The 15,904-nt window shown below is 39.6% G+C and overlaps 1 protein-coding gene across 1 annotated transcript; it reads left to right on the top strand.

Annotated features, from left to right (window-relative positions):
* Window positions 1-201: 201 nt before the first annotated feature.
* FH (fumarate hydratase) lies at window positions 202-15,011 on the top strand. The gene is made up of 10 exons (XM_085220571.1): window positions 202-377; window positions 5,473-5,607; window positions 6,358-6,468; window positions 7,710-7,886; window positions 8,857-9,039; window positions 9,822-9,987; window positions 11,774-11,977; window positions 12,713-12,840; window positions 14,089-14,242; window positions 14,777-15,011. Exons 1-10 carry the CDS (start codon window positions 255-257, stop codon window positions 14,917-14,919), a joined length of 1,524 nt encoding a protein of 507 aa, XP_085076697.1. The 5' UTR covers window positions 202-254; the 3' UTR covers window positions 14,920-15,011.
* Window positions 15,012-15,904: the final 893 nt, after the last annotated feature.

Genomic DNA, 15,904 nt, shown 5'->3' with positions numbered 1-15,904 from the left:
GAGGAGCCGCTGCCTCCACCGAAGCGTGGAGCGCTGCTGCACTTGTTGCGTAGCTGGCGGCTAGGCGCCTGGTGCTACCTTTAAACTGGAAGGAAGCACCGTTTTCCGGCCGCAGCTCCTCAGCCTGTCGCCTCCCGCAGCATCCTATTGGCCGTCAGCAGCCTGCGTACCGATGGCGGCCCTCCATCCTGACGCCCATCCGGGGCGGTCCGCTCGCTCCTCCGCCCCCGGCGGTCTCTCCCTCCGCCGTCACCATGCACCGCTCACTCCGCGCCTTCCGCCGCCTGGGCCGCTCCGCGGGGCTCCTGGCGTCGCCGCCCTCCCCCGGCACAGCCGCCGCCAAAGCCGCCCGCTGGGCCCCGCTGCGCGCCGCCATGGTGAGCACCGGGCCGGGCCGGGGGCGCCGTGACCTCTACCGGAGCAGCCGTCCTCTCCGCGGCTCCGCCCTTTCGGCTCTCGCGCCCCTCCGCCGCCCGCGCTGCCTGAGGGCGCCGAGCCGGGCGTTCAGCCGCGGCGGTGGGAGGGTGGCACCGGGAGCGGTCCTGGCCTCCTTGCTGTTCCCTGTCTGCAGCGCGCGGCTTGCGGAGGCCCGGTGCCCGCGCTGCGCTGACCGGCTGTTATCTATAGCGCCCATAGGGGACGGGATTTGATGTGAGCGAGGCCCGGAGCTGCCCGAGCTGTGGCATAGCTCTGGCACGCGGAGCTGCTTCTAGAAAAATCCGGAGAGTCTTGCGGGCTGCTCGAGAAGTAGGGAGGTGCTTCGGCTGTACCCGAGACCGATCTGTGATCTCTGCCAGACCTCCTAAATTATTTATTACGGTTTGTCCGTTGGCTGTTGGGCTGAAATACGAGGGTAGCAGGTTTGTTACCTGTGGTTCAGTGTGGGATTTTTTGGCTTGCCTGGGCTGCACTGAGGGAAGAGGAATTGTATTGGGCTACATAAAAGGTGTATAGTATAATTAATATGTATAAGTAACAAAACTTTTTAATTTTCTTAATTGCAACATAAAAGGGGGGTAACAAAAGCATGAAAACTAATTGGGAAGGAACTTTTGATAAAGGCAGCTAGTGACACGATGAGGGGAAATAGCTGTAAGTTGGCAGAGGGTAGATTTAGACTAGATATTAGGAAGACATTCTTTACTGTGGGTGGTGAGACACTGGAGCAGGTTGCCCAGTGAGGTTGTGGATGCCCCTTCCCTGCAAGCATTGGAAGCCAGGCTTGGTGGGACTTTGAGCAGCTTGGTCTAAGGAAGGTGTCCCTGTCTGTAGCAGGGGGTTGGAAGTAGATGATCTTAAAGGTCCCTTTCAACCCATTCTGTGATTCTGTGATATGTACGTTACAGATATACCTACAGAAGGCAGCAGTCTGACAAGAAGTGCAGTATTGTGATCTTTGCAGGTCAGGATATGCCCTGTGCTGCACGTAGGCATTATTAATTGCTTGAATTCAGATAACAAGAGAAGTTAGAGCAAAATGTTCCTCCGAGGATTCAGAGTTCAAACTGCCCTTGAATTTTTATGGGAAATCTATGTGCGTTTTTATTTCCGAGAGCACTACCGAAAATGTACCAACCAATATTTAAATGAGGGTGGAGGGAAATAATGAACCAAAGCTCACACTTTCTGAAGTTTGCAGAGATTTTGTTGGCAGCAAGAGTTATATTTTGGAACAATTTATGTTACATACAACGTAGTGTGCCTCTGGCCCTATTGTATGGCTATTGCATTGCCTCAACTTAAAACTAAATTGCACAAGCTGTTCCTAAGGAGTAAATATCAGAATTTGGGACTCAGTTGATAATATCAAGGAGAGTAGTTAAGCACAAATTCCATTTTCTGCCAGTTTTTAAGGACTGTTTCTGACATGCTAAAAAAAAGTATTCTTTGAACTGAAATACTTACATCCGAAAGTTGTTACATGTCTAATGAGAATATAATTTTCCACAGGAAGCATTACGGCAGCAGTTCTGTTTGAATTCTTCCAGTGCATGATGGTGCAATCAGTCCTAGCTGGTCAATACCCCGCAAAAGGACAGTTATGTTTGCCTAACTGTAAGCTTTGGACTATGGGTGCTTGGGATTTGGCAGAAACAGAGCACACCTTCTCAAGAACCATTCTGGGGAACAGGGTCCCTCAGCTCATGAAGCCAGTCAAGAAGGTGAAGCCCACCTAAGGAGTGGGAAAGCATATTTTTCACAGAAATACAATGCTAACCATTGTTGGTTGTTGAGTACTCAATATAGATGGCTAATAGAGTTTAGTTTAGTTAATATGGTTGAGAAATAAGTTCAGTTCATATGGATGGAAAAAAAAATATTTCCTCTTGGTTACCTTTCATTATTAAGCAGCAAATGATACTGAGCTCCAAGCAGCTCACTGCCCTTTTAGTTTCACTGGAGACTGTGAAGGTGTGTAATGTGGAATTTGCCAGGGAAGTAAATTTTTCAGTAACAGAAGAAGTATTTGTACTGGGGTGTACTGATCTCTCCTGGCTCCTATTTGTCTTTGTTTCACCACTGTTGACACTGTAATAATGTAAGCATGAGGAATCAGTTGTGTAGCTGCTAACTCCTCCTGTCTGAAAGGTTGCAGGCCATTTAACTTCTTTACAGTGTTTAAGCTTGGATAGTCTCGGTGATTGAACTGCTGACCCTATTAAGAGCTGGGCATGGGATTGAACTGATTCTGCTTATCCATCTCTATAGAAAGCCGTATGTTGTCTGCTTATCTGAAGTGTCCAGTTGCCAAAAGCAGGAATTTTAGAGACCACTAAACCAGTACATATCTGTGATGTGTTTTTCTTTAGCATGTATATGAACATTAAGTGGTTAAAATAGAATAGAGAGGCTTAAGAATTGTCAAAAAGGCATATTGATCTGTGCTCTGTGTAGTCTTTCCGTGGGGTCAGAGTCTGTGGGAAGGTTGAAAGCAAGTTATGGGGAGCAGGACAGCAATACAAGAACTAACCCTTGCTGTTTGTGGGCTTGGCTGCAGTTTCTTCTGGGTCACATGCAACATCTGCACTGCAAGACAGCACTGAGCCCTGGGACTGGGGGCTCTGCTATGTGATTGCTGTAGAGGCAGAGCCTCTCCATCTGGCTGGAAGCACTGCCCAGGACAGTAAAATACTGGAATACTCCCACCCACGGTTTGCTACCTGTGATGGTGTAGACATGGACAGACTGTTGGAGGGTTGCTGCTGCTGGAGGAAGTGTTGTGCACAAACTCAGCTGCACTCCTCTCCAAGAAGTCCAAGACCCACAGAGTAAGGAGAAAGCAAAGCTGATCAAAGAGAGAAACTGTATGGCTTCAGCAGTGAACACCTAGGGAAGAGTAAGAACTGTGCAAACGTATACAGTGCTTTCTTCTTTCACTTACACAGACTTCTCATTTTTCAAATCAAGGACTTTTCCCGAGTCTGTGGTTTCTCTGTGTGATAACCCAGTTCAGATGTTTTTTTTTCTGAGTGCTTATCTTGTCTTGAACTCTTGCAAGCTTCTTGCATCCACAACATCAGTTGGCAAGTGGTTTTGTCAGTCTGTACCGTGTGTGAAGAAATGCTTCCTTCTGCTTACCTTGAACGTCCCTCCTGCTACCCTAATATTGTTGCTCATATTTCTTGTACTGGAAGAGGCAGTGAGCAGCTAGTACTTGCTGCCATTCTAGCAATTTTACTGCTCTCGTTTTTTCCTTCGGTCCCCAGGTTGTCTCTTTCTGAATTACACAATCAGGCTTATAAAAGCTGTATCCCCACTTCGATCAGCCTTACTGCCTTTCTTTGAACTGTTTCAAATAATACGCTTTTTGAGATGAGAAAACCAAATCTGCAACTAGCATTCAAAACATGAACCATGATAACATTTTCCTAATAGTTCCTAACATTTGATTTACAGTTGATGGTCATTGTTAGGCCAGAGCCCATCACTGTGTGTGTATTACTATGAAGCTGGGATTGTTTTATTCCATCTATGATTAAGAATTCAGATAGTCTTTTTCCCCTCCCCGAGGACTCTATAAGAAGGTAACCTCCTCCTGTGGGGAAGGATGAGCATCTTTCTCATAGCAGATTGAGGCTTTGCTGACAGAAGTGTGGGGAGAGAAAGACTAAACTGCTTTTACATGCTTCCTCTCCAATCCCATAATCTGTGAAGCGACATACAAATGTGACGATGTTGTCATAAATGAATATGTTGGATTTTTTTGTTGTTACTGTGGGTTTTTTTTGTTTGTTTTTAAAGAAAAAAGGCTTTACTTCTCAGTTGGTGTATATCACCTAAACTTAATTTACTTCTGTGCTAGATAATAATGCATGCTGTGTGTATGTATGGTATGTAAGTATTGTTTTATATAAATATCACACAAAATATGCTTAGATACATTTTCTTCATGTGGCACAGCTATGTTGGTTACAGAATCGCAGAAAACTACAGAGTTGGAAGGGGCATGTAAGGATCATTGAGCCCAGCTCCTGGCTTCATACGGGACCACTCACAATTCACACCCTATGCCTGGGAGCATTGATCAGATGCTCTTTGAACTCCAGCAGCCTGGGGCCATGACCGCAGCCCTGTGTGGCCCGTTCCATGCCCACCGCCCTCTGGTGGGCCATGGGTTCCATTGCCCTAACCGCCAGCTGTCCCTCCCCTGACACAGCTCCATGCGGTTCCCTCGGGCCCTGTCGCTGTCACACAGAGCAGAGCCCAGCGCTGCCCCTCCGCTCCCTGTGAGGAGCTGCAGCTGCCATCAGGCCTCCCCTCAGTTCCTCTGCTCTGCACTAAGCCAGGGACCTCAACTGCATTTCCTATGTCCTTCTCTCTAGACCCTTCACCATCTTGGAAGCCCTTCTTTGGATGGTCACCAATAGTTTTATGTCCTTTTTGTGCTGTGACACCCAAAACTGTGCATACATGGTGGTGTATATAGTGTTCTTGGGCTTAAGGTGAGAATTCACTATCAGCAGCTTAGTAATTAATTACTCAGCTGCTCCTTTCGAGTATTTTAATTCCTATGTGCAGTGTGGGTTTCTGATAGGGTTTCTGTTATGTTGCCTGGATGGATGTTGTGTGAACCATGTTAGTTCTTATGTTTGGCTCTAACAGTGCAGCCATTCTGCAAACTGTAAAATAAGTTTCTGATTCTTCAAAATAACATGAGTCTTTCACCAGGATGATGTGTTTTATGCAGTGAGCAGCCAAAGTCTGAAGTCTCTCAGTGCTGCCTGTCACCAGTGTGTTTGCTAGGCTGTGTAGTATTTGTAGTTGTGACTCTTGCAGCAAGACAGGCAGTCAGACTAGAAACATGTCAAAAGTTTGTAAATGTAATTAGAAAAATACTTGAGACTAGTTGTGTATCTTTGTTACCCTTTTTTCCTTTCTTCTTGCACATTTCTTCTCAGTTGTTTCTCCTTTCAAGAAAAAGATGCTGTTTACCAGTATTTGAAACATACTTTTTATTTTCCTTTCCCACAGTCCACTCAAGAGTCTTTTAGGATAGAATATGATACCTTTGGTGAACTGAAGGTCCCAAGTGACAAATACTATGGTGCTCAGACTGTAAGATCTACGATGAACTTCAAGATCGGAGGTGTTTCAGAAAGGATGCCAGTAAGTAATTCAAGCCTGTGTCCATTTATACTCTTTCAGTATGTTTTTGGATATGAGCGAATTCCTTTTCTTAATCTCTTTCTGGGAATATGGTCACCTTTGAATTTTCATTGAAGTTAGAATTTTTGTGGTGAGGTGTTGCTTTTTATTGTGTTGTTTTATATTTCAAAAAAAAAAAACAAAAAACAAAAAACAGGATGAATAGAAATCTTTCATTTTATTGAAGAGCAAAGGCTATGGAATAATTTGAATTACTTTTACTGTAATGTAATGTAGTTTGTTGTTGAAGATATTTAAGTGTAGGGAGTATCTAAGTGTATTGAAGTTGTTTAGGTTTAGTATGTTGATAAACTGCTTTTTCACTTGTAGATGTGATTAAAGCATGAGTGTATGTGGACATCATCATTCTCTGTTTTTGAATGTACTGAAAGATAAGCCAATCTGCCTTCAAAATTCTATTATAGAAACAAATCCAGTTCTTCTTTTCTGTTCTTTTTAATACATGTAGTTGGTTTTGATACACATAGAAAGAAAGGGTGAGTTATGAATTGCTTTCTGTACTGCTTGGATAAATGTTACCTAGAATGAGACAACACATCACATGCCCTAAATTGCTCTCTGGTTGCTTGGTTGGCTGTTGCTGTGTTTAAGATCAGAAGGGGTTTGATTTAGAAATAGATCTGTGCTGTGGGTTCCTAAGTGTTCTTCATGAAAAAAGATTACATGTTTAAATTTACTCTTGTGTCTCAGGTTCAAGTTATAAGGGCCTTTGGCATCTTGAAGAGAGCAGCAGCTGAAGTAAATCAAGATTATGGTCTTGACCCAAAAATTGCCAATGCTATCGTAAAAGCAGCAGATGAGGTAGGAACGAACTGCTGAAAATTCTAGAACTGTCACTGTATATTTGGTTAGCTTCTCTTGGGAACACTGTTTGAGGGCTTGGTGAAGATGTCTTGCATTTCTATCTTGAATTGTTAGAGCAAAGTCTGCGTCAGGCAAAGCTTCCACTTTTTGAAAGTCTCCAATCTGTTAAGCAGTTGTATCCCTATATTTTAAAGACCATCTGCAGTCTGCATAGTTTCTTTGTTACTCATTTGTTTCCTCTTCAGACTTAGGATTGCTAGTAAATCTGTGCTTTTTCAAGTATCACTTTTATAGCTAAAGAGGATGATGTGAGACAGAAATATCTTCACTTTCTCAGGATAAATACCACCCTAATGCACAGTTGTTAATGAGCAATAACTAAGGCATGGTAATAGTATTTGTACTGCTTTGCATAAACCAACAGATATTTAGCTGGAATAATTGTTTTACAGAGCTTTCTTGTTCCTCAAAAGCTTTGAAATATCTCAGTATGCAGAAGCCATGTCTGCTCTCTACCATCTGTAGCACCGTGAGTCTTGAGCCCCGAGAGCTTTGGAGAACTCAAGAGCCAGTCTTTTCTAGTTAAAAGTGGATTAGAGGTTTTGGTGGCTAAAGGCTCTTTGGCTTAGATTTGTGAGTTCTGAAAGCTGTTTGAGGTTTTTTTATTGCATTTTTTAAAATGCTTCCTCGGTGACCTGAAAGAAAAAAGAGAGATACAACAAAGAACAGAATTGCTTTTCAAAGTGGGAGCTCTGCCCTTGTATAAAGTAGGAAATATCTAATATGCCTCTTCTTGAAAAGCATGATTCCAGGAGGACTATATTGTAAGTTGAAAACTTGGAGATGGAGATCTAACCTCAGTGTTGTGACAACAGATCTCTTGTTTTGCATTCTATGCTTTTCTAAGGTCGATATGCATGAGAGAAATACTTGTGAGCACAGATTTTGAAATTATTACATCCCTAGAAAAATCTCTGTGTGGATGAGGTTCATCAGGATCCAAAAAATTTAGATTGAAGAGGAGAATATTCATATTTATTGCTTTGTCTTGACTTGAGATGGTAGGTGTCACAACCTACCTGCAGAAGATATAAGTTGGTACAGACATCTGTAGCTGATCAGGATCTTGTTTCCATGCAAGGCAATACATATGAATCTTGCAGTATACTCAAGTATAGCTGCTTCTTTCTTTTTCTGTTTTTCTGGTAGAACAGATCTTCTCCGTTTTTCCATTACAGGTAGCTGCAGGAAAATTAAATGATCACTTTCCACTGGTGGTGTGGCAAACTGGGTCTGGAACTCAAACCAATATGAATGTCAATGAAGTCATCAGCAATAGAGCTATTGAAATACTGGGAGGCAAACTGGGCAGCAAAATTCCAGTACATCCAAATGATCACGTTAATAAGAGCCAGGTCATTATACTTGTATTATACTTCTTCTAATTTTTTTTTTTAATTCTGAATTGTCTTACAGCTACTGTTTAGATTATTTTTGTATGTGTTTAAATAAAATATGGGATATAGAAATATAGAAATATATATACATATATAAAATAGTTGCATTTATGGTTTTAGCAACAATTTTCCAAGTTTCAGGTTTTTCAGATTAAAGGAACTTCGAAAATTTGGTCTGTGTCAGTAGGAGCTTTTCAGATTAAAAACTCTCAGCTCATTTATGACAGATGAATTCATATGTGATATGTCAGGCAGAAGTGGCCTGGTGACAAACACTTCTGCAGGCAGTCATAAAAAAGTTAAATTTAAATCCAGTTTCTAGAGGTTGCATCCATGTAGATGTTATCTCCCAAATACACTACATAAAGCATGTAGAAGGAATAATAAGGTGGCTAAGGTCCTGTAATTGACAAGCAGAAGAGCCATTTAGTATTTGTTTACCCATTCTTAAGTAGACATGTTTATTATATTTCACTCTTAAAATTTACTTCAGATTAGCTGAAATTTGAGCCACTGAGTTGATTGTAGCTCTGATCTTTTGTGCTTGCTCAAAATCTCTGGGGACTATGGAATTACCATTACAAAATCAATATTTTCGCCTTTTGAAGTCAGCTATAATTTCTTTAAATCCCCAAATCCATTTGCTATCTATTTTGTATTTTGTAGCAGTTCTCTTGTCCTTTGGTATATTTAGTTTCTGTGGGCATAGTTATAAGGCATAGATTTTATTAATAACATGCTTGATGGGAGTTTAGAAGATTTGATGATTCCTTCAGAGTGGCTTGTGGAACACTGCTAGGTTGCTTACTGTGTTCTGAATTCCTTCTTCATAAAATAGAGAGAATACAGCCATACATGTCAGTCTTAATATTGTAAGGTATTACGGTGAGAAAACCCTGTAAATAAGTTTCTGAAACTTCCTTCACAGAGTTCAAATGACACTTTCCCAACAGCAATGCATATCGCTGCTGCCCAGGAAGTTAATGAGGTGTTGCTGCCTGGACTGAAGAAGCTACAGAATGCACTCGAAGCAAAATCCAAAGAGTTTTCCCAAATCATAAAAATAGGACGCACTCACACACAAGACGCTGTTCCGCTTACGCTTGGACAGGTAAACAGTGAAAATGCACGTTTGTTTGAAGAAAAGTTGTAAATATATTGGAGGAAATAGGGGCAAATTTGAGGAGACTAAAATTAGTTTAAGATAAATTAGGCAACTGGCTGAATCTCTGTGTATTTTCATCTTTTTGTGGAGTTTTGCTGAGCGCTGTTCTCTAATAGCTGCATTGGAAGCGTTCTTAAAATTTTCCATATGTGTTGCTTATGATAGCAAGATATAAATGATTTCAAAGTGATGTTTGATTGGCAAGTAACAAAACTTGTTTCTATTATACTGATAGTAGGAGGAACCTGGTAAATTGTTCCTGTAATCTGTAAGTTTATATAAATGAGGTTTGGACAACATACAGAACTACAAAGTGTTTTGAATAAAAGTCTGTTCATGATTATATATGTATCAGAAATCTTTGTTATTGTATTGTCAGGAATGGCTTAGGTTATTACCTTACTTGATAAGGTATTAATTCTAACTGAACTGATAAAAAATCTGTGTAAAATTTGTGTATCTTTTTCCCAAGAAGGCACAGGTGGATTTCTGATTAACTAAAATTAAGTGAATGAAATCCAGGATCCGTTTGTCTAATTGCACCTTGAGTCTCTGTTAGTGCAAGTCTTCTAATATATGTAAATTTTCCCTCTTAATGAAAAGAGGGAAAATTTTTTTTATCCATCTTGGTGAAGTTCAATGCCTTCAGTAAATGAGTACTGTTAAAAATCCAAATAATTCTATTTTCTTATTGCTGTGTTTTTCTTCTATGCTTCATTCTTTCAAAGGAATTTAGTGGCTATGTGCAACAAATTAAATACGGCGTGGCTAGGATTGAGTCAACCATGCCAAGAGTGTATCAGCTGGCAGCTGGTGGGACTGCAGTTGGTACAGGATTAAACACAAGAATTGGCTTTGCTGAGAAGGTTGCTGCTAAAGTGGCTGAACTGACGGGTGAGAAATGATATTTCAGAGTTATCAATAAAGCAGTATATATTTTGTAAGCCTTATATTTAAAAAATTTTTTCATGCAGAGTATTTTTTCTAATGATACTCAGTGCAGTGAGAGTGGTGCAATGAATTTGGCTTACTGGAGATTTAGTGTTTCAGACTTCTGTTAGTAGCTCAGCTATACTTCTGATCTCCGCTTCTCTGACTCTCTTGATCTTCAATTACTTGCCACAAAAGAAGGGGGGAGGGGAACAAAAAACAACAAACTTCCCCAGAACCACCGATTTATTTCATGTGAAGGAGTGGAGGTTAGCTGTCTGGTTTCTGATGCTGCCTTTATAGATCTTAAGTCTTAACTTAGAGAGCCATTGAGTTTTCTGATCTGTAGACCAGTTTTTCTATGCCAGTTTTAAAAATGCCCCCACAATGAATGCATATGTATTTCACTTAAATATACTGTAACTGCTTATCAGCAATATTTTTGTATTAACAGATCTATTATTCACAATCCAGTAGAAGATTGAGATTTTCCTGTACCTTGGCAGGGAAGAAGTGATATAAACAACAGCTGCTGAGAAGCAGTAAAGGGCTTGTTTTGGTGCTTGGAGAAGCCATCAGTGTTGTAGGAAGCTGTCCCATACAATCATGTAGAATCACAGAATGGCTTGGGTTGGAAGTGATCTCAAAGATCATCTAGTTCCAAACCCCCTGCTGTGGGCAGGGTTGTCCATCTTATGTTCGTTAGGTATACCATATGTGAGGGTTGTACAAGTTTAAAACAAGTAGAGCAGACTACTTAAATTCCTTATGTTCTCTCATGGGAAATTTATTGACAAAGACAAAATGGAAAGTTTGGAATGATCTTGGCATCTGTGAAATGCAGAAGTGCATACAGATAGAATGGGGCCCAGTGTCTAGTAGGGTCTGCAGAACGTGGTAGGAATTTGCACTTCCTCTAGGAACAGAGATTTTGCTACTCTTACTGTTTGTACTGGTAAAATAAGCTCAGGCCACTAATTCTGTGGGGCACAAGTTCAGCTCACAGTCAGCATCCATATTTGATGTCCACAACCACTAATAAAAAAATTTTGCTGAGAATTTACTTGCAGGGCAGAATCCTGAAGAAATTTTTTTAATTATAGAACCTACACTCAGACTGTAGATTTAATTAACATAAGAGCTGTTGCTTCCATTCTCCTGTGTTTTTGCTGTTGCCAGAAGTTTCAGGCATCCTAAGCCTTAATGAGCTTTTGCATGTTCCATCTGGCTGTTGTTCCCTTCCAGTGCTAATGCTTGATACATCTTTTTTCTTTAAGTAGCTAATTCAATTGTGATTACTTCTTATTTGCGCTAATGGCTGTGCTGCAAAAACCCCTATTTCTATAACTGAGAGAAAGCATCCTTGAAATGGAGAGTCTAAACAGGAATTAAGATGGATACATATGTGCTAACCCGCAAGAGATTACTGAAATGTTTTAAGTATTGAGGTGCAAAGCAAATTGCTGCATTGCTTAGTATGCAGTACAGCATGGAAACTTGAAATCCATATCTTTGCTTCTCAAATTTGAGTTGATGCTTAAATTTCACATTCTTGTCTATTTTAGTAACTTTTATTGTGCCTTTTGTATTGCATCAGTTTAAGAAACATATTTTTGAGGAAAGGTAGAAAGAGAGGTGAACCTGGTGTTACTAACATATTTTTATGTTAAGCTAACTGTGTGCTTGGTTATCTGGTTTATGTCTTCGTGTAAGTGCCTAATAGGTTTCATATTCCTCACTGTCCCTGTAGGCTTGCCCTTTGTCACTGCTCCCAATAAATTTGAAGCTCTTGCAGCTCACGATGCTTTAGTTGAACTCAGCGGAGCTATGAACACAGTGGCATGTAGTCTGATGAAAATAGCTAATGATATTCGTTTCCTGGGATCTGGACCACGCTCTGGATTAGGAGAACTCATCCTGCCCGAAAATGAACCAGGAAGCAGTATCATGCCAGGTATGGAGAAAACATGCAGAGAAAAAATTCCTATTTCTTTTGTTTTGGACTACTAACTCTTAGATGTCAGTAAGTCCGTGAACTGATACTTCTGTCAGTTTTTCTTCTGTTACATTTTACCAAAATTTGTGTTCATAAAAATGCTTGCACAGCTGTGTGTTGGCAAGCACATGAAGGAGAGTAATACCTGTACGTACTACTTCTTCATGGCCAAGTAAAGGCAGTGTATTGATTTTGTTACAAAATAATTCTAACAAGCTAGTAATACTTTTCCTAAGTTAACTGAGATTTGGCAATGATTTACCAGACACACCAACCTATTTGAGTAAAGACAGATAACAATCTTGTGATTATTAAGGACTGCAGTAATTAACAGCTGCTTAGTTTATGCCTGTTTGAGCCTACTCTTGAAAGCTCAGCAAGTTGCTAAAGCAGCCAACTGAGGGTGGCCTTCTTTAAATCTTTGCATTCTGCAGATTTTTCTTTCAAGAGAAGACAATATAACTGAAGGTTTTACATTTTGCAGAGAATGGGGAATAAATAAGACTAGAGTAGTACAGTTAATATAATTTATGGAAATAATTTTTTTTTGTGGTGAACAGATAAAAAGGAGTGCAATGTTACCTCCTACAAAGTATCTTCTCTTGAATGGGATTTGGTAAATGAGAAAACAAATGACTGATAGATTGATTTCCTTAGTCTTCATTAATGTTTTTCTCTCCCTTTCACAACCAGGAAAAGTGAATCCTACGCAGTGTGAAGCGGTTACCATGGTGGCAGCCCAGGTTATGGGAAACCACGTTGCTGTTACTGTAGGAGGTAGCAATGGGCACTTTGAGCTGAATGTTTTTAAGCCCATGATGGTAAGTTCTAAAAGTTGTAAAATATTTAGGACTTCTGAAGTTGTCATTTGTACAGTCAGATAAGTAGAGAAAAGCTCAGTGAATATTTGGTCAATACAGGGACTGGAGAATCTGATAAAATGTGAGAAAAAAAGTTATTCTTTTGTATGGTAATTGTTATTCTGACGGGACGGTAGCAGTCTTGTTACATGAAGATATCTTAAAGATGTGTGTACATTCTGCTTTTTCTCTGAATTTAATTGAATTAAAAAATGTCAAATTAATTAATTGAATGTTGCCTATCACCTGGTACTGAAATTTGGAAATTTGGATGTTTTCAAATGAAGTTGTCATTTTTATTTTCTTCCTAGGGTTATTTACTTTTTTTTTTTTTTCAATCAAACCCAAGGAACAAACAAACAGGAGAATTGAGAGAACAAAAAAAAAAAGAGAAGATTGTGGAGATAAAGTAATATTGTAGAGGTTAGGGTAGGGATGATAATTTTAAAAACAATGAAGGTGACTTGTGAAAAAGATACTAATATTATATAGAAATAAAAGGAAAGGTAGAGTTTTTGTCTTTTTGTTAGAGATAAGAGGCACAAGGGAAGCAGGATGCTGTATGTTATTTTTCTACACTGCACATACTTGATGTTGCTTTTTTATTTATGTTAGAAATTATTATAATATTTTTTCTCCCACTTGAACAAACTTCTAAGCATACAGCACCTGGTTTTGAAGCTACCACACCCTGCCCCACAACCTCAAAAAAATTGAACAGCTAAGAGATGTAACTAGCAGAACATAAATTCTCATAGACAAATAAAAGAAAGGAGAAGGGAAAAAAAAAAGTGGGATATTATGGATTGTGAAAGCAGGGGGCTAATGCCAGACAGCGTTGTACTTTATAGTGTTAAATGTTGTTTTACCTAGTGGTGGAGGAATGACCTTGAATGAAATACCTTCATTCATTTTTTACTCAGTATTTGTGAACTGTTGTATTAAGATATCTTTACATACTGGTCTTTAGGCAAGAGTTCATTTCTTAAATGATCCTCAGAAAATTACTTTTAAGTGGGAGTAACTGAGCATAGCCTGGAGCAGGAATAGGGTGCCTTATTTTATGTACCACTTTACTGCAAATCAGAGGTGCGTTTTGGGGGACAGAGGGACGCCACTTAGGAACAACTGTACCTGATTGTGCATCTACTACTATATGAATACAATAATAAGTATTTTTTTCTTTTTTCTTTTTTTCTTTTTTTTTAGATTAAGAATGTTTTAAACTCTGCAAGACTTCTTGGAGATGTTTGTGTTTCTTTCACTGACAACTGTGTTGTTGGAATCCAAGCCAATACAGATAGGATCAACAAACTAATGAGTGAATCCCTGATGTTGGTAACAGCACTTAATCCACATATAGGTAGGTTTAAAGCTCAGAAACTTCTCAAAACATTGCACTTACATGCTTTGCAGAAACATTATTTTGCATACATTGTTTGTATTGTCACAGTTAGGAAACCAAGTTCTGGGCCAGGCCAAAAGTTAGTTTTCTTTAACATCATCAATTGGTGGTGGTGGTGGTGATAAGGATACACCTTGCTTTTGCAGTACCATAACAGTGTGTTGAAGAAATAATTCAGAACAGAAAAGAGATTGAGAGAATTTGTGTACATGTTGTCCTGATTTGGCTTCTAATAATAACAAAAAGTGGAACATGAAAATGGGAGAAAGTTACATAAGCTTTTATGTAGTCTAAAACCTACATCAAGACTACTTCAAGGAAGGAGTTTGTATAATACATTCAGTGCATATTTACTGCAAATTGAGTTAAGTAGTAATAGCAATATCTAGCAAAATTAATTCTCAGAAAACCGAGTGTCTTACTTTTTTCTCATCTCTAAAAAAATCTTCTGAAACTGAACATGGCTAAATGGTTTCTTTTTGTTTCCTACAGGATATGATAAAGCAGCTAAGATTGCCAAGACAGCACACAAAGAAGGGACAACATTAAAAGAAGCTGCAATCAAGTTGGGATTCCTCACATCAGACCAGTTTGACCAGTGGGTGAAGCCTAAAGATATGTTAGGTCCTCAGTAATGTCTTAAAATGAAACACTTGCAAAACAAACAAAAAACAAAGAAGTGTTCTTAACTTAAAATAGAATAAAACAAAACAAGTATAATACACAAGTTTCACTTGTCATGTTTTCATGGTATTATTTTTTAGCATAACCAGTATCTGATGTGTTAAGATCAACTGATCTTATGAGGAAGATTCTACTGCTTTTTTTTTTTAAATATTAGAAAATAACTAAAATTTCAATAATGGTGTAACTTAAAAGGTGTTTTCTAGGAGGGCACAGCAATTTGAAGAAATTAGAATCACTGAATGATTTGGGTTGGAAGGGACCTTTAAGATCACATAGTTCCAACCTCCCTGCTATAGGCAGGGACACCTCCCTCTAGACCAGGTTGCTCACAGCCCCATCCAGCCTGGCCTTCAATGCTTCCAGGGAGGGGAAAAAAGGGAAAAGCTGATGGAAGGCAGACATGATATATTTACAGTTACACAGTATGTGGTGAGGGAGGGAACATGGCTGTAGATGTATCTTTGAATTTGAATACTTAAAACTAGTGGAGCCTGCCTAGTACTGGGTACTGCTGTTAACTGGAATCCTTGTGTGTTAAAAAGAAAACCTTAGAACTAACATATAGATTATCTCATAAGTATTCCAGTTCTCCCAAAAAGTTCACAATTCCTTCCTTTTTATCTTCAGTGCTAAGAAACATCTTTTAAAGTTGCTTTCCAAATATCTTATTTGGTTAATTGACCAAATAGTTAATTGATTTTGATGAAACCACCAATACAGCACATGCTAAATTACAGTGCATCCACTTCTTATGAAAAGAGCACTTATTTTTCACTACAGTCTTAAATCTATCCTGCATCCTTCTGGATGTTTTTTATTGAAGAACAATACCCAGCCCTTCATGCCAAGTCCTGAATAAGATTCGGAACAAGTGCAGGTGGGACATCACCTACAGCTTCGATCCAGCCAACAGCACCAGCCCTGCCAGAGAGA

This window comes from Meleagris gallopavo, chromosome 3, assembly GCF_905368555.1.
Source record: "Meleagris gallopavo chromosome 3, MGAL_WU_HG_1.1, whole genome shotgun sequence".
NCBI classification, from domain to species: Eukaryota; Metazoa; Chordata; class Aves; order Galliformes; family Phasianidae; genus Meleagris; species Meleagris gallopavo.
Note: the sequence above shows the minus strand (reverse complement) of the source record. Positions and strands in the feature narration are given on the sequence as shown.

What these genes read in the sequence shown, in the direction of transcription:
- FH (XM_085220571.1), top strand. Translation starts at nt 255, where the DNA reads ATGCACCGCTCACTCCGCGCCTTCCGCCGCCTGGGCCGCTCCGCGGGG. An exon ending in TTCCGCTTACGCTTGGACAG is followed by an intron (nt 9,040 to 9,821) that starts GTAAACAGTGAA and finishes ATTCTTTCAAAG; the next exon opens with GAATTTAGTGGCTATGTGCA. An exon ending in ATGTTTTTAAGCCCATGATG is followed by an intron (nt 12,841 to 14,088) that starts GTAAGTTCTAAA and finishes CTTTTTTTTTAG; the next exon opens with ATTAAGAATGTTTTAAACTC.